Consider the following 21,840-nt stretch of genomic DNA (forward strand, 5'->3'; position numbering starts at 1 on the left):
CCCACGCGCGCCCGCCCGCCCGCCCTCGGGGCCGCTTTTTATACACGTGACAAGCTGCGCGGCGGTCCACACGTTTCTCTTCGCCGCGGCGGGCAGGTGGCGTGGAGGCGCGCGCGACCTTCAGCTGGAAAACGTACGTTTAAAATGCCTCAGATGTACTATCGCCTAATGGTTTTGCATGTAGTACCTACTACTGAAATGTGAAAAATGACTCAACAGCCCGGCTCATAGGTTCCTCATTTTTCTAGTTGAAGTGAAAGCACCGCGCTGTTTTTTTCTAAGAATGGCTTTTTAAAACCCAGGTTAAGGGAGAGATTGTTTTTGTTCCTGCAGGTCCTGCACTTCATACTCCCCTCCCCGCCTCAAGTTCTCTGAGGGAGTCCATGCTAGCAAGGAGCTGCAGTTCCTTTTCCGAAGAGGCACACCAAATCCCCTCAGTTTTTACTTTTAGAAAGTTAGTGAAGGCAATTTTGCTCCAGTAGATCTTCCTTCTTTATTAGTTCCGAGAGTCATTGTTGCTGCTTATGTCTGGAATCGGCTGGGCAGTTTCTTCTGTTTTCTGCTGCTGCTTCACTATGTTTTTATAACGATGTTGTTACTGTTATGACTGCAAGGTGGCTGTGTTAGTTTAAATGCAAATACATAAGTGCACAGATGAGGAAACTTCAGTGATTTGCCCGTTTAGGGAAGTTTTTAATGTTTAACATGTTTTTAATATTCTATTGTGAGCCGTCCAGAGTGGCTGGGAAAACCTAGCCAAATGGGTGGGGTACAAATTGTTTGTTTGTTTGTTTGTTTTATTATTGGTGGTGGTGGTGTGGCCAGAGAACCGGGTTTTAATCTGATACAGGTTCAGATCCAAGCTCAGCTGTGATCCTCACCTGCATGAGCATCTATCCCTTTAACCACTCTGTCTCATTGTAAGGATAACTACTGCTTTGTGTTCCTTGTATTTTTATGCTGTGAAGTGCCCTGAGATCGCCAGATGAAGGACATATACAAATTTAATTAATAATAGTAATAATAATCCATGTAGTAAATCAGTAAAGGATAGCACACAACTTTTCTCATTCTCCGATTATTTCTGTAAATTTCCCAAGGCCTAACCAACCCTTATCCATGTGTAAAGCAAACATATGAACATGTTATATCCATTTTTTCCTATCTGTTAAAGGACTCAACCAAATCCTAAATCAGCTTCAGGCAAACTGAGTAACTTTGAGCAAGCACATTCCAACTGTAATTTCTCATATATGGTGAAATGGGAAAAATAGCAATGAAGCTCAGAACATAGTAACAATGAACCTGCTATGAATAAAAGCAGAGAAAACTAGTACTATATCCCCAAAGGCTCACAACTAGTTTCACATGTAAAGCTGGACTCTCCACTTGTGATAGTGGCATTTTAAAAAAAATGTTTTGTATTGTGTATGTCTGGTTTTTTCCAAGGGAAACAAGCCATATGTCCCACTTAGGTTCATGTCAAGTCACTGTCTGTATCGTGGCATATGCATGGACATACACTTAAGAGAATGAATATCAATAGCATAACTGCAGATTCCTCTTGGAACAAATAGTTAAGACCTTTTCCTTGAAAGGGTTTAGACATGGGTAGGCAAACTAAGGCCCGGGGGCCGGATCCAGCCCAGTAACCTTCTAAATCTGGCCCGTGGATGGTCTGGGAATCAGTGTGTTTTTATGTGAGTAGAATGTATCCTTTTATTTAAAATGCATCTCTGGGTTATTTGTGGGGCATATTAATTTGTTCATTTATTTATTTTTTTCAAAATATAGTTTGGCCTCCACAAGGTCTGAGGGACAGTGGACTGGCCCCCTGCTGAAAAAGTTTGCTGACGCTTGGTTTAGAGTGATATGAGTTTTCTTGATTTAAAGGAGGGAAAAGGCATACCATTACTTAGGTGGGGGGGGGGGGTCTAAAACGAGCAACTGCCTAAAGCAGTCTGTAACACTGCACACTGCAAACTTTGTATTGCATCTTAATTTTGTTTCTTACAGATAAAAGTGTGAAAGATCATATAGCTGCCTAGGGCATCCTTCAATTTATACATGTGTAATGATCTTCCTGAAATCTGCCTGTGAACTGGTTTTGAATTAGAATTATTGTGGAATATAAATTATTAATTGCTTTCTTGGGCAAGTTGGCTCCTTTGCAATTTGCATTTCTACTTGGGATAAAGAAGAGATTTGTTATTTATGTGGGAATAGGAAGATGCATTTGAGAACCATAGATGTGGGGTTTTGGGTTTTTTTTAACATATTTTTAAACAGACACATTTAAACATAAACATAGAAGGGTCATAGAAGCCAGTGGATTTTCATCTACAGATTACCAAAAGGTTTTGCTGGCAAGGTATCAGTGCTTAAACTTTATATATAAATTATAAAGATCAATGTATTACCATATAAAACAACCAGCCAAGGAAATGCTTAAGTTGGACCATATCGACTAAGATATGCTAAGACTACCATTGGAAGGTGCTCTAATATGATGCACTGAAGAGTAAGTCACACACAACCACTAAAGTAACACACACACAGACACAATCTTTCTATATATATACATATAAGAGGACATACAAAATGTTCAATTATATGATGGTCTACAAAAACAGATTAAAAACCCTAAACGTTGTAGGTGAAACCGAAGTGTGCCACTCTGCTTGTGGAAAAAACTTTTGATCCAGCAGACACCTCTAACAGTAGAAATGTAGGGGAGTCAATTTCTACTATTAATTGTCTAGGTCACATTACACCATATAAATGTTGTTTAAAATTCATCAGTGTTCAAAATTCTAAGACATCAAAACCCATCTACAATACCAGATTCCTATTTTCCCATTTTGACTGCAACATCTGTCATTGACTTGTTGAGTTTCTTCATGGAATTTGCCATTTTGGAGATTTTATCCCATTTTTGTGATTCAAGAGACTGATGTAACACATGCCTTGTTTTTAACGCTGATATTGCTTCATCCAGCTGCAGCATCTTATTGGAAGTCTGTAGAAGACTGCTTTCTTTATCAATGAGCTAAAGAAAGAAAATTGTGAAAGAAAAGATGTTCCTTAGGAACAAATATTAAGCAAACATTTTTTAAAAAATACAGTGAATACCTGTTTCTTCTCTTTCCTGACAAGAAAAAGGAAGTGCTTGGGAAATGGTACAGTGGAGCTGGGCTGCAGCAACTGGAGGATGCTTAACCCATTCCTCTTTCCTGAAAATCACCTCTCAAGCAACCTTTTGACCCAAAGGTGCTGCAAGCAGACATACTGTATCAGGTGGTGAATAGCTGCAGTGGTTTTTCAAATGGATGGTGCAACTAATATTGTGGGAAAGGCTTGTGAATAGTGTGCTTTATGTTGATTGGGAATTTGTACCATGCTGCCTAGAAATTTTCTCCAATTTTAGTTATATGGATATAGTTATTATAGATATGGGTATTGTGTCTATGTATTTGGATTTTTCAATGTAAATCATCTGAAACTGGGCTTATGGTACATCTGTATATTTTAATCATGTATCTGGGTTTTCCTTATTGTAAACTGCTTAGAAATTCATTAATAGTAAGAGACCTACTTACAAAGAAAAAAGTAAGAGGTCTACAAATGGATGAAACTAATGGATAGCAAGGTCAGTTAAGTACATGGGGAAAATGTTAATTCCCTCACGTTGTGGTCGCATTCCAGACTGGGTTCCCTGCAGCTGCTTTTTTTAAAAGAGGAAAGACTGGTGCTAATCACATTTTTAAGCATCATGTTATGCATAAGCATAATATGTAGTTTGGCCCTAGGCTTACAAGCAAAAGCAAATTAGGTGTGCAGTTATATTTGTGCTTTATAATAAGACTGCAAACCTATGCATGTTTTCTTGGGAATACTTCCACAGAATTCAATAGGATTTACTTCCAAATAAACACACATAAGAGTACAATGTAAGGATTACTCAGACTTCATAAAGTATGTACAAATGATATAAATGCATATTTCCCTCACTTACACCTGCTTCCACTTCCTTCCCTTCCCTTTGTTATTTTATTTATGTCAAGTATTACATTCTAAGCCACCTTGGGGGTATGGTCCTTTGGTACTCCATACACAATGATAGTGCTATATAAGTAATGATGATGCATTGTCCACCACATACATCATCAAATAAAGTAGGGTTTGTCAAGGGAAGCTCATAATGGCAAATGTCCCCAAATTATCAGTAAATAACATGATTTACATATTTGTCATCATGACTATATTACTTCTGGTAACAAGCAGTACACTTCTGAATACTAATTGCTGGGGATGTCAAGCAAGCATTAATATGTTCATGTTCTGTTTGTGCGATTCACAGAGGTATCTGCTTTTCTTATGTTCTTATATATACATAGCAATTATCTATTTGGGCTCCAACTGAGCCCAAAATGGCTTTGTTTGCAGATCTGCAGCTTCATTATAGACTGTATAAAAGAGTTTACCTGGTTCTGTAGATTAGATGCAAGATCGACCAGCAGAACTTTGTCTCTGTTTAGTTCAACATTGTCCTGCTCCTCTCTGTCCAACAAGGCTCTTGCTTCAGTTACTTGACTGCTCATTGTTGCAATGCTTAACTTAAAAGATGTGTTTCCTTTTTCCAAAATTCTAATCTGTTAGAAACCACAAACAATAAACCAGAAAGAGAGATAGTATCAAAATAGTATCAAAATAAAAATGTTTCAGAAATGTTTTGTCTCTGAAACTAATGTCAGTGTACTGGAAAAAGAAAATGTCACCAGTGTTGAAGCAATGATTCTTTAACATCAACTTGGCTGGACTGGTCATGTGGTTCGGATGTCTGCCAAAGCAACTACTCTATTCCCAACTTAAGAATTGAAAGCGAAATACTGGTGGACAATAGGTAAAGGGGCCCCTGACCATTAGGTCCAGTCGTGGAGGACTCTGAGTTTGCGGCACTCATCTCGCTTTACTGGCCAAGGGAGCTGGCGTTTGTCTGCAGACAGCTTCTGGGTTATGTGGCTAGCATGACTAAGCTGCTTCTGGCGAACCAGAGCAGTGCACGGAAATGCCGTTTACCTTCCTACCGGAGCAGTGCCTATTTATCTACTTGCACTTTGACATGCTTTTGGTTTGCAGGAGCAGGGACCAAGCAACGAGAGCTCACCCCGTTGTGGGGATTCGAACCGCCAACCTTCTGATCAGCAAGCCCTAGGTTCTGTGGTTTAGACCACAGCGCCACCGTAAAAGAGGTTTAAAGATGTTCTTTAAAAATGCAGTATAAGCATAGATAATTGGGAAACACTGGCCTGCGAGCACTCCAATTGGATAATAGCCTTTACCAAAGGCGTAATAGAATTGAATAAGCACGAACATGGGACAAAATGAGCTAAGAGGAAGGCACGTTTGGCAAATCCTCTCCATGATCAACTCCCGCCCAGAAACCTATATCTGCACTGTGAAAGAATGTGTGGATCCAGAATTGGCTACCACAGTCACTTAAGAACACACCATTAAGACCATGCTTATGGAAGAAAATCTTACTTGGCCACAAGTGGTTGCCAAAGAAAGAAAGAAGAAGATAGTTTGACCCAGTCAGGAAAAATCCTTCAGTATCCCTTTATGCCTAGATTAGTGTTCTGATCTATGAACCTGCTAAGAAATTAGTCCTATTGCTCATTTTCAGAATTATAAAGCGCTAAGAGAATCTCTGGGACACGGGTGGCGCTGTGGGTAAAACCTCAGCACCTAGGACTTGCCGATCGCATGGTCGGCGGTTCGAATCCCCGCAGCGGGGTGCTCTCCCGTCGTTCGGTCCCCGCGCCTGCCAACCTAGCAGTTCAAAAGCACTCCCGGGTGCAAGTAGATAAATAGGGACCGCTTACCAGCGGGAAGGTAAACGGCGTTTCCGTGTGCTGCGCTGGCTCGCCAGATGCAGCTTATCACGCTGACCATGTGACCCAGAAGTGTCTGCGGACAGCGCTGGCTCCCGGCCTCTAGAGTGATGAGCGCACAACCCTAGAGTCTGTCAAGACTGGCCCGTATGGGCAGGGGTACCTTTACCTTTAAGAGAATCTCTAGCATCATACAACCTTATCCTCAAAATCCTGGAAGATGTTATTTTCCTGTTTCAGGAGTTCTTGGTGCCTCTTGATCTCTTGTTGCAGATGTTCTTCACGATCTTTCAAAGTAAGAAACTGAGCAATGCTGGCAGAGTGTGATGTATATCTCTCCTCCTTGAGTGCTTTCTCCTGTAGCAAGTTATACAAGGAAGGGTGAACTAAGCATGAAATTACATATCTTGTACAGTTCTTGAAAGCACAGCAGTTGATCAATGGCATTTGGAGTAATAACCTTCAAATAATTTAGTTGTGTAGCTGGACCCTTTCCTATGTCTGCCTACACAGGCTTTAACTTCCTACAGCTCCTAGTTAATTAGCCTCCTTAATGAAAGCTCCCAGCAAAAGGTTTGGAAAAGCGTGCACTTATAACAAAGGGCAGCTCAGGAGGCACATGCTTTTAGTGCCTAACCAGTTGTACAAATGAAATTGGTTAAAACAGGTAATAGGAAAAATAGAGAGCACAAGTCTTCTACATGACTGTTTTTTGGCAAGCACAACTCACAATGGATACACATCCATATTTGTCTACTATGAAGATAAATGAAGAATCAGTTTCAAATCCAAACAAGTTCTGTGTGTCTTTAATCTGTTTGGAATCAGGGGAGAATCAGGTGCAGTGAATAAATGTATCCAGCTCTTCCTGTGTAATACCCTTGAAAACACACTCAGATTTTCTTTTCCTTGTTTCTTGGTGTCTGAATTGTCCTAACATTATGCTTTTGCTCAACACTCAAGGGATATTATACAGTGGTGCCTCGCAAGACGAAATTAATTCGTTCCGCAATTCTCTTCGTCTTGCGGTTTTTTCGTCTTGCGATGCACGGTTTCCCATAGGAATGCATTGAAAATCAATTAATGCGTTCCTAGGGAAACCACCTTCAGACCAGGTCCGGGGACAGTCTGTCCCCGGACCTCTTCTGAAGGCTGGGGGGGGGACAAGGGCTTTTGTTCCCACCCCCAGCATTTTAAAAAACCCTGGGACAGCGGAGGACTTCTCCGCTGTGCGGGGCTATCTTAAAATGCTGGCGGGCGGCATTTTAAAATCGCTCCGGACAGCGGAGGACTTCTCCGCTGTCCGGGGCGATTTAAAAGCCCCTGGGAAGGCAGGCGGGGGGGACAAAGACTTTCGCCCCCTGCCCGCCTTCAGAAGGTGTTCCCGCCCCCCGCCCCACTTCGGAACAGCTTTCCGAAGTGGGGCGGCGGGGCCAGGTGTTCCCGACCCCCCTCCCCACTTCGGAAGAGCTTTCCGAAGTGGGGCGGTGGGGCCAGGTGTTCCCGACCCCCCTCCCCACTTCGGAAGAGCTTTCCGAAGTGGGGCGGTGGGGCCAGGTGTTCCCGACCCCCCTCCCCACTTCGGAAGAGCTTTCCGAAGTGGGGCGGCGGGGCCAGGTGTTCCCGACCCCCCTCCCCACTTCGGAAGAGCTTTCCGAAGTGGGGCGGCGGGGCCAGGTGTCCCCGACCCCCCTCCCCACTTCGGAAGAGCTTTCCGAAGTGGGGCGGCGGGGCCAGGTGTCCCCGCCCCCCCTCCCCACTTCGGAAGAGCTTTCCGAAGTGGGGCGGCGGGGCCAGGTGTCCCCGCCCCCCCTCCCCACTTCGGAAGAGCTTTCCGAAGTGGGGCGGCGGGGCCAGGTGTTCCCGACCCCCCTCCCCACTTCGGAAGAGCTTTCCGAAGTGGGGCGGCGGGGCCAGGTGTCCCCGACCCCCCTCCCCACTTCGGAAGAGCTTTCCGAAGTGGGGCGGCGGGGCCAGGTGTTCCCGACCCCCCTCCCCACTTCGGAAGAGCTTTCCGAAGTGGGGCGGTGGGGCCAGGTGTTCCCACCCCACCTCCCCACTTCGGAACAGCTTTCCGAAGTGGGGCGGCGGGGCCAGGTGTCCCCACCCCACCTCCCCACTTCGGAACAGCTTTCCGAAGTGGGGCAGCGGGGCCAGGTGTCCCGCCCCCCCTCCCCACTTCGGAACAGGTCCTGGACCTCTTCTGAAGGCTGGCGGGGGCGAAAGTCTTTGCTCCCCCCCGCCTGCCTTCAAAAGCTGTCCGGCCCAGGCATCCCGGACCTTTCCGCCAGCAGCGGCAGCGCTGCCGCTGCTGGCGGAGACTTGCCGGCATGCCGAAGCCTGCGCGCAGCGCGCCCAGGCTTCGCGGATCTCTCTGCCAGCAGCGGCAACTCTGCCGCTGCTGGCGGAGAGTTGCCGGCATGCCGAAGCCTGCGCGCAGCGCGCCCAGGCTTCGCGGATCTCTCTGCCAGCAGCGGCAGCTCTGCCGCTGCTGGCGGAGACTTGCCGGCATGCCGAAGCCTGCGCGCAGCGCGCCCAGGCTTCGCGGATCTCTCTGCCAGCAGCGGCAACTCTGCCGCTGCTGGCGGAGAGTTGCCGGCATGCCGAAGCCTGCGCGCAGCGCGCCCAGGCTTCGCGGATCGCTCTGCCGCTGCTGGCGGAGAGTTGCCGGCATGCCAAAGCCTGCGCGCAGCGCGCCCAGGCTTCGCGGATCTCTCCTGCCTTCAAAAGCCGTCCGGGATAGCAGGAAGCGCTTCCCTGCTATCCTGGACTGCTTTTAAAATGCTGGTGCTGGAGAGCAAAGCCTTTTGGCCCCCGCCAGCCTTCCTGGACCTCTTCTGAAGGCCGGAGGGGGGGAAAAGGCTTTGCTCCCCACCGCTAGCATTTAAAAGAGGTCCCCGGAGATTTCCCTATGGGCTTTCGTCTTGCGAAGCAAGCCCATAGGGGAATTCGTCTTGCGAGGCAAATCGCGGACGAAAAAACCTTTCGTCTAGCGAGTTTTTTGTCTTGCGAGGCATTCGTCTTGCGGGGCACTACTGTATAATTATTATTTTCCCAGAGTGTTATTTAAACACTGAAGGAAATTATTTATACCCAGATCTCACAATCTAATTTGCATGACATAGATGTATTTTAAAAGTAGTAACATTTTCACCCCGGAGAGATAGAGGAATGAATGAATATTCAGTTGGCCTACTTCTATCAGTGGCTTTCAGGAATTTACAGATTCTTTATTCGTCAACTATTTACTGGTTTATGCAAATGAACTATAAAAAATAATTATTTGGCAACTTCCAAGCACAAATGTGTTGAAAAACAGGAACTCTCCTATGTACAATCTTCTGCAAATAGTTTATATCAATTGGTTAGATTGTTTCTTTTCTTACAATGTTTGTTTGCCTGGTAAGTTCCAAGAGCCTGGACCGCAGTGCAGAATTTTCCTTGTTCAGTGCTGTATAATCACCCACCATTTTACTTCTTAAGAAACGATCCTGTTCTGCTAGTAGCTCTCTCTCATGTATTTGTTGATGAAGGAGAGATATCTCATTCCTAACCAGAAAATGTATGCACATTTTATTTATCCAATCATTTATATCCTGCTTTTTCATTCAAGGAACACCTAACTTCCTAAGACAGCTTCACAACAATTAAAATCCACGGTAAAATAAGTCGCCACAATAAAAAAAAATCAAATCAAAGAAAAACTTGAACAGATAAAGGAATGGGTTATAATAGAAGAGCAATAATCAACTGATAAGCCTGCTCTCCAAACACATGGATGAAGCCTGGTTCCTTGTGTGCTGGGGTGCCCAGTTCCAGGCTACGAAATGAAGTTCTGCAAAGACACAACTTTCTCTTTCCTGCAGCAGAAACTGTATTACTAAAGCACAGCAGTTTTCCAAACTGTAAGGCAGGTCCTCCATATGGGAGACAGTATGTTTCATGACTGGGTCAAGAGCTGGAAGTGAATTGGCTCTTATTTCTTTTAGGCTACTTGGATGCAACCGATTATGAATAAAGGCATGAGTGGGCAGATGGTCATGTAACTTTTGTGGATATTTGCTGAGTTTAAAACAATGCAACCTCAACGAGCCTTCACAATCTGCCAGATTCATTTGTTGATACCGTAGTTCGTGAGTGATCTGTTCTTGCATCGCTGCTGTTTTCTTAAAGATCTTATCTTCCATTTCATTCACAGCAGATTGAACTTTCAATAACTCCTGCCTCTTTTCAGAAAGCTGCAACTCCACCGCCTTCTGCTGTTCTGACCGTTGCTTAACCTTGATTTAATTTCAACAGGTGAAAGAAGGTAAGTATAGGTTATCACAGCTCAAACCTGGTTGCATGAATATGTGTCAATATTTGGGGCTTACAAATGGTTACCATTCTGCAGTTTCCCAGATAACAACATCATGTATGCAGATGAAGTTTCTGGATCTGGTCCCTTTCACCAAAAAGAGTCCAAAGATACAGCATGAGTAAAATACACACACAAGCAACTGAAAGCTTTATACAGGGGGCTTCTTGCTTTATTGAGTTTGTATGAACACAGCCAAACAGATGGCCTGCTCTATCAACACCAGTCATCTGTTTTTATATGGTGATGACTAATTCTAGGCACCAACCACATCATAAGATGCCTAAACTGGCCGCCTTTTCAGCAACGAGACTGAAATAGTATCTCCATAACTGTGGTGTAATATCTATCCCCCAAACCAGACTGGGTAACAGTCTTGAGGCTTTGACCTCCCCTTGTAGCAGGTTGCTTGGTTGACTCATTTAAGACATTTTGGGTCACTTTTCCTAAACTGTGGTCTGAATCATATAGGCACCTCTAGTGTGAGATCTCTAACTGCTGTCCTCTGCCAGACTACAATGATAATCATGGTATTTGCAGTAATTGCTAGAAACAAAGCAATCAGATTACCTTTGCTTGTAGTACAAGGATAGTATGTTCTGCGTTACTCAGGTTCATCTGTTGCTGCTCCAGTTCCTGTTGAGCACGCAGTATCTCTACCTCTTTTGCAGAGATCTCTCTGTCATTTTGTTCCTTCTTTCTCTTTGGTGCTATGATTTCTTCTACCACAGCCTGTTTCTCTTTCGAATGACGCTCTAAAGGAGGAAGGGAGGAGAATGTGAAATTCCAATTGCTAGCATAGATAGGAATTTATTTCTAAAGCCTAAAATAGAATACTTAAAAACAGAAGTCTAACTATTGTTCCATAGTCAAATTAATTGACATACCATTTGAGGAAGCACTCACTGAAATGAGACCAAATCCAAAAGTTTCATGCTGCTTTCTTTTAAGCATATCATTAGAGCTCAGAATGAGAAGTGGGGACCCCCAATTTCTTTGCGTGGCAAGGTCCCAAATCCTCCCAGGATGTTGGAATAAAGACACATGAAACAGTATTTTGGGTTAATGGGTGAAAAAAGCCACAACTTTATTGGTTACAGAATATGAGTGGTGTTGGCTTAGGCATTGGAAACCACACGTCTATATCTGACTCCTGCCCGTTAACAGGAAGTCTTGGAAGGGTTAACCACCAGTAGGGTGAGCCCTGCTGACGCACATCAACTAGAAACTCCCTCAGGGTCACTGCTAGGGGTCGTGCCATGGCCCTAGCCCCCCCGTCTGGGGCTTCGGACAGAGACCATGACCCTCGGATTCCTTTAACGGAATACCCTTGAATTAGGAGGGGTAGTTGATGGCCACTACCTCCCCTCCCCTTCAACCAAATACTCCAGTGCCTAGCCGCCAAACGTTACAGAGTTGTGAGAATTTGCTACGAGGTAGGCAAAAAACCAAATGGCCGGTTCCAATTTGCCAAGTGGAAAAAATTCCTACCAGACCCCTTCAACAGGCGACCAACCGAGGTCCATAGTAAAGTCAAGAGATAATGAGCCTAACCTTAGGGAGGGAGGGAGGGAGGGAGAACTGAGTGAGCAGGAAGAAAAGGGCAAGAGTCCTCGGTCGGGGGCAGTTTAAATAGCCCGCACCATGCCCCCGGACCGTCCAGATTGGTCAGCAATGGATGACATGGCCGAGGACCCCCCAGTGGTGCTGGGGCTATCCCGCCCCGTGCACATGCGTAGGGCTTGCTCCCAGCCCGCAACGTCATTTCCCCCTGTTCCCCTCACTGAGCAGCAGCTGCAAGTCATGGGACTATGTTTTCATTCCACAGTCAAGTTACTGTTGGATTCCCACGGGAAAGGGAGACTGGATGTGACGTTCACTGGTTTCCTGTTTCTTTGTTTGGAGTTGCTCTCTGCTTCTCACAGAGGCAAGATGTATATTTGTGTGTTCTCGGTATAGCTTAGAAATAAAGTATAGCAATGTAGCCATAACTGCTTCATCCTTTCGTTTGCGGACTATGGGATCATACTCTGCTGGGCTCAAGGCAAGATGAGCCGTATCAGCTCAAGCTGAATAAACTGACAAAATGGCTTTCTCATGTGTTGTTGTTTTTTATTTTTGTGATTAGTCTGCCTGATCTACTCATGGCAAACATTTATTAAATGTATTGCACATTATCATACAGATATTCCTTGTTAAAGAAAGGCTGAATGCATACAGGTGTGATCAGTATTACAAAAAAACAGAACAGAAGAGCAAAGGCAGCCAGCTAAAGCCAGCCACTGACACAGTTTAATAAAATATATTTTACAGAAATGATCCAAACTCAGGTAAATACAACAACAGTTAAGAGATTAAGTGAAGGGGTAGATAGTGTATCAGCAATGCACGGGGCTAGTAGTTTTGTCAAAGGAGAAAAAGCTAAGCTGGGAAAAAAGTTAAGTTGTTTGTTTAGGTGTCTGCCCTGCAGGCAAAAAATGAAAACAGTGCCAACAAGGGGGCTGCTTGGAAGCAGGAGACCAGTGGTGGAGGATTGTAAATAATAATACAGAATGTCAACTGCATATAATATTATAGATCGTAGAAAGAAGTTAAAAAACCACACCATTCTTCTATGTTACTTTTGTGTTTCCAGGGAGATGATAATTTGCATTAGAGTCATCATCAGTCATGACATTTTTGAGCTAAAGACCTACTTTTTCAGCTCAAAGATCTAAATATCAAAAGCAGAGGAATTTCAAGGTTGATATTCAAACTAAGGGCTGAATTGAATTACTGGACAGTTAGAACACAGCATTTTGCATTCATATTCTAAATGTTAGGCTTCAGAAAGAAAAGCCATTTATCCGAAACTGCCTTTGGATAGAGATGATTTCAAGAAAGGAGATACAATGAAGAAATGTATACATCACCAAAACAGTGTGACACTTAAAATCATACAAACTGATGTGCTCAACTGGATAATGGATGTAAAGTGAAAAGGTCAAAAGAAGTGCCTTAGGCAGGAGGCAGGAGGAGCTGCAGGAACCACTCAAACATGTATCAAAGTTAATAGTGCAGAAGGTGGGGAGAAGGGAATGTAAACCAAAAGGAAAATGTAATAAATAAAACTATGGTTTTGAGCAGTGCTTTTTTTCTGGGGGGACGCAGTGGTACGCCTACCCCTAAACATTTTTTGAATCTAAGTTTGGCCTCATTGAGGGGCAGTATTTCAATATGAGTAGGAAAATGAGAGTACCCCTAACCATTTTTAAGGGAAAAAAGCACTGGCTTTGAGTGTGGAAAAAGATCTTTGAACAAGCAGTAAGATGATATTAAAACTAGAATATTAAACAGTAGTATTAAAAATGGAAAACAAGAAGAAATCCCAAGACTTCTTGAGCAAAAGTAAAGATACATGCTGCTTTTTAGAAAGAGAAATAAAAAACAAATATAGTATTTAAAAGGCAGATAAATTCAGAATTACACATTGAATTCAAGAATGCAAACATCTCCTAGTTCATGAAATTCTTGTGTTTGTGGAGACTACTTGTTTTTCAATCAAGGCTTGAAATATAGTTTAACAGTAGTCAAACATGCTCATTATAAGTCATGATGCTGTATGCTTATGGAGTGGCCTACAACACTTCTGCAGGGACCAATGTTGTGTTTTTCTATGCTGCCAAGCTTATGCTGACAATTAAGAAAATACTCTTCTGTAATAGTTGATTTCGGATTTTGGAAATTTATACATTTTTTTTTACTGTATGATTTCATGTATAATTGTCGTAAACCACTCTGATTACACACACACACACACACACACACACACACACTATATAGCCGTATATAAATATGTTTTATAAATAAATAAACTTTATTATATCAGTGAACTTGAGAAAGAGACAACTTTTAAAGCAAAATTGTCAAAGGGAAGGTAATCTTCATGGAAATTGTAACTAGGGAAGGAAAGGCTACCTCTTCCCGCTCCAGCTGCATTCTTTACAAAGATCCCGTCCCCCAAGCTACAATTAGGCATGAAAACAGCCTTCCATTGGCAGCAATACAGTATTAAAGAATGCAAAAATACAATTACATTACAGAAAGGATAATCAATAAACTCCATCACTGGAAACAAACTATACTTATCCTGAAGGCATAATTTGAAGTAGTAATACACACTTTCACCACGTGGTGGTGGTATTCTTTTTTAAAAGAATGGCACGGGATGGGAGGGAGTCTGAACCCTGAACCTCACTCTTCAAAAATGCAGCATTTCTGTCTATATTTACACATGCGCCCTATTAAACATCTTGCTTCTTTCACCTTCTGTGTAATGATTTATCAATATCAAGCACCACTTGGCTCTTCAGAACTAGTAAAGGTCCAGTGGTTTAAAAAGGTTTGGTTTAACAAGGAAATTATGTATCCAGCATAGTTCCAGATTACCCGAATTGTGTTTAGGCCCATGTTCCATTCTTCCTCTGCCAAGGTAATAGTCATTTAAATAGGAAAAGTACTAGTTTGTCTTCATCAAAATTGCAACCTTTCTTCAATGATATTAGCTATTTGGATTATTTACGTTTTAACATCACATTTCCCTTTTATCTTAAATGTTACCTAAATAAATAATAACAATAATAATTTTATTATTTATACCCCACCCATCTGGCTGGGTTTCCCATGCCACTCTGGGTGGCTTTCAGAATATATAAAATATCTGATACAGGGCTGCCTTCAGATGTCTTCGCTTCTTGCAGTGAGGAAACCAGCGGAAGACCCTCAGAGGAGGACCTCAGTGTCTGGGCTGAGCGATGGGGGTGGAGACACTCCTTCAGGTATACTGGACCAAGGCCATTTAAGACTTGGTCAGCACCGACATTTTGAATTGTGTTCGGAAACGCACTGGGAGATGCTCTGGAAAATGAATTTAGGCTTGCTCTGTTTATAGAATATGTATCTAGGTGTTATGTCTACCAACAGTCCTTTCTCCCACAATTACCAACTCATTAAGCCAAGGGTTTTCCTTACTCATAGTGTTCAGAAGCTAAAAGCCTCCAGAATTTCCCACTGTTTACTGTATAAAAAATAAAAATTTTGAGGGCTGTGGTGAAAGAAGACAGCAAGACTGTATGTCAGACACAGGCAGTGCTTTTTTTTCTAGATAAAAGGGTGCCAGTATTCACCATGAAGTTCTTACAGTAAGTGCCACACTTTTAACCAGAGCTTTTTTTCTAGGAAAAAAGAGTGTTGGTACTGTGTACCCTTGAGTAACACCCCACCCACCCAAAAAAGCTCTGGTCACAGGAATAACACCAAATTAAATATTACCATCAGCCATGTTGATCTGGTTACTAAGTTGTTCCCTCTCTGTCTTCAGTATGTTCAAACCACTTTCTTTTCTCTTTAGCTCCAGCTGAAGGCCATCAGAATAAGACTGTAATTCCTGTGAACGATATTTTTTATTATTACTACTACTACAGTACATTGATAGCCTAACTAAGGGAGCAAGATTTACATGTTCAACTGGAAAATACTGGTGATGCCATTAGAGTGATAATAAAGAAAAACACCTGTAGCTTGTGCAGCATTTGTTCTTTTTCAGATGCAATGAGAGGTTGCAGTTTGGTGTGTTTTTTAGCCTGATCACGAGTGATGACAGCAAGTTAAGGATAAAATGCAATTTGAAATTAATGTTAAAATATTAATGTTTAAAATAGAAAACTGTCAAGCTGCTTTCATTCAGCTACCATAAAAATGAAATAATTTATTCCAATGTTCCTTTTCAAGTGTTTCTTTTCAATACAGGCACCCCACCACGACTTATATGAATTCTGTACACCCGCAACTAGGTTTGTGTGTGTCACCACAAACTAAACAAATAAATGATTTGAAGCAGGAGATAGGCAAAAATGGCACAGAAAAAGTGAGCGAGTTGAAGAGTGGGCAAATACAGTTTGCATGGCTACTTTGAGTGTGTCGCTGCCCCAACTCACGTACGCTCCTTAGCTTTCTTCCTCTGGGCCAGCACCACTCTGCACCTCTACCCACCTGCCCTTCCCTCTCTCCCTTGTTTGTGTCAATTTTGTTCCTTGGGCAGGATCCAAGAGTTGCCTGTCCTCCAATCATCATCGCCGTCTCCCTCACCACCCCACAAGCAGGTAGCAACATTATTTCTTGGGGATGGGGGACAAAATAGATAAAAAGAAACCATCTCCAGCAACTTTCAAGACCAACAGGCCCCACAGTGGCTCTGGGCACTTGGAGCCACCCAGTCACTGATTCCCAGCTCAACTTTCTGGTCACCAGAAGCAGGCAGGGCATGCATGTGCAAAGGCACATCGCCACCTGAGGAATTCATGTGGGGACCTGCTGAGGGAGACCCGCTTTCCACCCTCTCTATATAGTGCCCTCCCTATTTTATATGATTTAATGTATTCATGTGGAGTCCAGGAACGTAACTCTTGTGTATGTGGTGTGTGTGGGGGGGACTCCTGTATTCCATTCCTGTGATTATTTAATAGACTGGCTTTTAGTTAATAGTACAGGATATAGAAAATTAGCTTCCAGTTCAAGGAAGTAAATTTGCTGTTGGAGGTTCTTGATGTATTCAGATTCTATGCTTGAAGATGAATTCTCCATTTCTAAAACCAAACAAAATAATTTTCATTTCGTGGAACATTTAATTATCAAGCGGAATAAAATCATTATTATGCATATATATTTTTAAAAAATATTATCATGAAACAATCTGCTTTCAACAGTCATATTTAACATTTTATGCCTGATTTTCCAACAGCTACTTTGATGAAATGACGAACATGACCTATGATGCATTCTGCTAAGTTTCCCTTTTATTCCCTTTGACCTCTGTTTAAATCAATGAGAAAATTCTCACAGAGGAGAACTTTGTGCACATCAGAGCACACACTGCCTCAAGAAATTAACTGATCCACTTTTCCAACTCCTTCACCTCATACTATTGCAGTTCAAGTTATCAAGACTCAGAGATATGTCCTTATTGTTCAAAAACACTGTGCACTGTATGTAAAGGATATAAATGATACCTGACAGATTAACTAGACAGGTTCCAGTGGCAGTATTTCAAGAAAATATTTGAACTATTCTCCAAATATCCTGTAGTGTTCTACAATGGATATACTAACAAAGCCCAGCTAAATTAAGTTCAAGTATTTAGATGTAATCTGATTTTATTGCTTTGAATATAAATCATCTAAATATTTCACAAACAGGTTTTAAAGGAACCTAGCTACAAACTGAGAGTGTGCACTACTGCATATCTAGACATAAGGCCCTGAGTGATCTAAAAGTGTATGATAATCCTTATATTTCACTTCTACATGAAAAAATAATATAATCAATAAGCTTTACACCAATGTAGTGTTTATAGGCTCAAAGACACCGGCATATATGTGCATAAATATGTATGCTGATAGCTATCCTTCCAGAGTTCTTTTTATCTCAAAGCTGGAAATGAAGCAGAACAGCACATTAGGGGTTAAGTCAGAATAAAGTCAATGCAGAGTATTAAACAACAAAGTGTTACAGAGGGAGTCTATAAAAGCATAGCTGTTCTATGGGTAGATAAGGTACTCTTTGTTCAGGTTATTACAGAATTGGAGGGGAGGGAGGGAAAGGGAACAACAGAAATACTTTAATACGTTAGACAGTTGGCCTTATTGGAAAGCTGCAATGAATTAGTGGTTGTTTCAGAAAGCAGTTTCCAGCACCACCTGGCCTCTTTATTACTACAGATCCTCTCACCTCATAAAAGCAAGCTGAAATTAGTGTGAAGCCAACCACCCCCCAAATCATTTTAATAATAATAATAATAAAACTGAAGAGTGAAACACCTTCCACATTATCTCAAATTATCTGAAAGTAGAAGGGAAATACTCTCTGGCTTCTGCCACCAGCCAATGGACATAGAGCCACTAGAAAGTTGCACCAAGGCAAGGGGAAGATCAACCTGGTCCCATCTAGTTGCCAGAGGAGCAGCAGCTGCAAGAAGATTGCTTTTTCAGGAAGGAAGGAATGTAGGAAGCAAGCAAGCACTTTGCTTCAGCTGACAGTTTCCCTGGGATGGCAGAAGCAAAGGAGATGACACTTTGGCTCCAACCACTGGCCAAGGAACAAGAATTAATGGGCCAGATTCACCTAAGTTGTGGAGCTAGTGGAAGCCAGTCCCCCAAGTGCAACCTGACTCCCACACGTTGCCCAGATCTGCTCAGGAGAACCCCCAAAACAGCACAAGGGGGAAGGAGAAATGCTTGCATGGTGATGAATTTCACCAGCTGTTCAGGCAAGTACACAAGCAAGGGGAGATCAGCCTGCCATGAACTGAGTATAAATGATTGTAGCTCACTGCTTCGTCCCTTGACTTCCACTTTCCACCACTCCTCTTTCCTTGGGTGTCTTGACTTTTTAAATTGTAAGTCCGATGACAGGATCTGTTTCTTCTTTGTATTGATGTAAGCCACTATGGGAGGCAATAATGGTCTGAAAAGCAGGATAAAAATTCAGCAAATAATAAAATGAAAATTGCAACCCCAAAAGCTTTAGATTCCCAAAAAATGTGTCTACATTAGCTGAAAAGGTGTTAAGGAAAATAACATAATTTATTATGCCATCCTACCTACCTTTGAGCAGACTGGCAGGATATAAAATTACAACAATAATAATGAGTACATTTGTAGCCCATCTTTCTACAAAGGAGATAAAGGCAGTGTATACAACCCTTCTCAATTTTTATTCTCACACGGCCCAGTGACCATGGCTAAGTGGGGTTTTGAATCTGTCTCCCAGTTCTACTCAGTCACTACTGCCGACTATGTTACATTAGCACAATGGTGTCATTTCTCAATGGAAAACAGAAAATACTATGATACCTTTAAACAAGGTGGTTGAAACGAATCCATGCTAGCTAGCAAGGTACACTAAAAGACTTACAAGTGCAATCCTGCACAAGGCTACTGAGCAACTTCCACTGGCTTACACCCAGGAAACTGATAACAGAATTGCGCAGTACATAGTTTTCCATTGGTCAAGTCCAGGGTGGGGAAACGACTCTACACATGGGTCGCAGGCCACATTTCTTCATAGGCAACGTTCTGGGGGCCCCATGCTAGTGATAAAACTGGGTCCTTGTGGGGTTTAGCCTGGGGATAGGAGCTGTGGTCTGAGAAGGGGTGTGGCTTGGGAAGAGTCCCAGGGACCAGATAAAGAGATCTGGAAGGCTGTATTTATTCGATCCCAGGTCCCAAAGTGCTGCTGATTGGATAAAAGTCTTTCTATCTATCCGTCTATCTTTCTATCCATCCATCTATTGGTACGTCTCTGAGTGTTCAACTCACAACAAGTCTTCCATTAGTGGAGCAGGAAATGCAGCAATTTTTTGAGACTCATCCCTCAAAGTCCTCATCTTGTCTAGAGGGTTAAGATTCCCTCCAGAGCAAAGTGGGGAGTGCAGACGGAGATACAGTGGGGAGGGATAATCACTGAAAATTGCTTCCTTTCCCACTCTACATTTTAAAAACTAGCGTATATTTATATATGGTATATATATACACGCGTGCACGCGCAAATGCTTTTTAAAACACTTTTATATTTTAATCATAATTACAGTAAGGATAATCACAAGGATGTATTTGGTGGGGGGGTGTAATAAAAAAACCACAGAGGAAAACATTAAGATTGCTAATATAACCGGGCAGTTTTATAACCCTTAGAAGCACGGTTGTATTTTACCATGGCGATTCATGTCCTAAAAATCCGTTACCCTTTTCAGGCAGGTGGCATCAGGGAGTTCACGGCGCAGCTGCTTATTCCAGCACTGCAAGAAGAGTAACAAGCGAGTTTGTGCAAAAGCGGTTTGCAAAAGTTGCAATGTGAAACAAGAACTAAACAAATACCCACTTCCCTCGGCGCACCAAATTCCGGGTTTCAAGGGAGAGCAGAATCTGCCCCCGCCCCCACCGGCTGCCGATCAAACAGCGAAGGGCTTTTCCCTCCCTTCAGCCGAGGGCTCCCCAAATAGGAAAGCGCTCCGGGAGGAACCACCTCGCCTCACCTCGCCGGAGCGGCGGTCCCGGTAGCCATGGCGACCCAAGCTCCGGAAACAGCTTCGCTAAGCGGCGCTTCCTAGGGGCGGGCTCGTATTTGGGAAGCAGCGGCGCGGATTGGAGGAATGCGACGCACCTGATTGGCGCGTCTTGCTCCGAGCAGCTGCGAGCCATGGTAACGCCAGCTGCGAGGCTTTTCCCTTTCGCTTCTTGCAGGCGAAAGGCCAGCTGGTGGGTTCGCTCCGAGCCTGCCTGGAAATCGCTCCCTTCCATCTGCAAGGGGCAGGGCTTTCCAACGCCCAAGCCCTGGCTTAAACGAAGCCCTGCTCCGAGTCCCAAGCTTTCCCTTTTCAGAGCAAACGTGGAAATTCTCCAAACGAAAAGATTTCTTAGGAAAAGTTAAAGGGAGCTGGCCGCGGAAAAGCGAGGGCTGCCCATCTCACCCAGTCATTCCTTCTATAGGTGGACAAGTGCAGATTGCAACGTGCCCTGGGGGGTGTGTCTCCTGGCGGGATGGAAAATAACTAAGAATTATGATTAACCCGTAGGCGATGCTTACTTGGTGCTGCAGAAAAAGGATCAGAGCAGTGCTTGGTTTAGGACAGGAGATCTAAGCAGACCTGGGAATATTTACACCTGCCTCCGAGTTCTACTTAGCTATAAGGACATTATAATTCTACAGCCAGGCTCATATTTATATGCTGTTTTTTTCCAGGCAAGTCCATCAGGTGGCTTACAATATATAGTGTAATACTGCTATAATAAAATTAACCCAATGAAAAATCAAGGCAATATCTTTTTTTCTTCAAAACTTTATTAGCTCAACGTTTTCTAGGAGATACCTTAATCCAATAGCGTGCAAATTAAAAAAAATCCACTATAAATATATTTGCAAACTCTAGACACTAAACACCTGGAAGATTACAGTTTTTGGGTCAAATTCATATTTATTTATTTTTACACAATTTCTAGTGTCATTATGGTCCCATTTCCTTTCATCTTTATCACAAACCACCGTTAATAAAAACAGTAAATGGAATGCATTCTCAAGCAATTGCATTATCAATCAGCAGATTCTGGTCTTCATGTGGCAACACTTTATTCTGAAACTGCTTATCATAAAGAGGTTTTCGGAGTGGAAATGTAGTACATAACAATCATAAATTATCAGCAGCAAGGTAACCAATTTTCAAAACAGTTGAAACTTCATTTAATTTCAAAAGGTCCTGTCCAGCAGGACATACAGCAAGAGAATGCTATTCCTTGTGTTCTAAGTTTTGTATACATGTGCACATACAACCCGTGTATTATCTAATGGCGATATAAGATCCATGTGCCAGGACATATTTAAACAGTGCTAGTACATTCTGCACCAACAAAAGACAACAAAAGACAGTGTTTAGGCCATCTTGAAACAAAAGGCACTCGCTTAACAAGGCCAGGCATATGTTACAAAGTGTTTTTGATGCAAGTTAAAGCCAACATGATGTACAAAATGAACATTAGCAGCCTAGTTGCTTCGGAAGGT

General features: G+C 42.9%; 1 protein-coding gene and 1 long non-coding RNA gene across 11 annotated transcripts; one reads left to right on the top strand and one right to left on the bottom strand.

Moving 5' to 3' along the window:
* Positions 1–5: 5 nt before the first annotated feature.
* On the top strand, positions 6–15,808 carry LOC309528599. Of its 5 annotated transcripts, XR_014217827.1 has the most exons (5): positions 25–133; positions 10,093–10,203; positions 12,437–12,581; positions 14,960–15,068; positions 15,641–15,808. It is a non-coding gene; the product is annotated as an uncharacterized lncRNA (long non-coding RNA). The 5 variants fall into 5 exon arrangements; XR_014217823.1 differs by lacking the exon at positions 12,437–12,581 and having other exon boundaries at positions 6–133; positions 14,937–15,068; XR_014217824.1 differs by lacking the exon at positions 12,437–12,581 and having other exon boundaries at positions 6–133.
* On the bottom strand, positions 2,253–20,407 carry LOC309528573 (uncharacterized protein). 6 transcript variants are annotated; one of them, XM_082216147.1, is made up of 12 exons: positions 20,321–20,407; positions 19,999–20,083; positions 18,617–18,750; positions 16,784–16,874; positions 15,804–15,882; positions 15,562–15,676; positions 10,822–11,006; positions 10,020–10,174; positions 9,281–9,443; positions 6,093–6,251; positions 4,485–4,652; positions 2,253–3,049 (listed from the first exon to the last, which is right to left on the bottom strand). In XM_082216147.1, the coding sequence occupies exons 4-12, from the start codon at positions 16,870–16,872 to the stop codon at positions 2,849–2,851; spliced, it is 1,314 nt and encodes a 437-aa protein (XP_082072273.1). In that variant the 5' UTR covers positions 16,873–16,874; positions 18,617–18,750; positions 19,999–20,083; positions 20,321–20,407; the 3' UTR covers positions 2,253–2,848. The 6 variants fall into 6 exon arrangements, with proteins under 6 accessions (XP_082072273.1, XP_082072275.1, XP_082072276.1 ...); XM_082216149.1 differs by having other exon boundaries at positions 20,030–20,083; positions 20,321–20,372; XM_082216150.1 differs by lacking the exon at positions 20,321–20,407 and adding an exon at positions 20,181–20,314 and having other exon boundaries at positions 20,030–20,083.
* Positions 20,408–21,840: the final 1,433 nt, after the last annotated feature.

This window comes from Podarcis vaucheri (assembly GCF_965113315.1).
Source record: "Podarcis vaucheri genome assembly, chromosome: 3".
NCBI lineage: Eukaryota > Metazoa > Chordata > Lepidosauria > Squamata > Lacertidae > Podarcis > Podarcis vaucheri.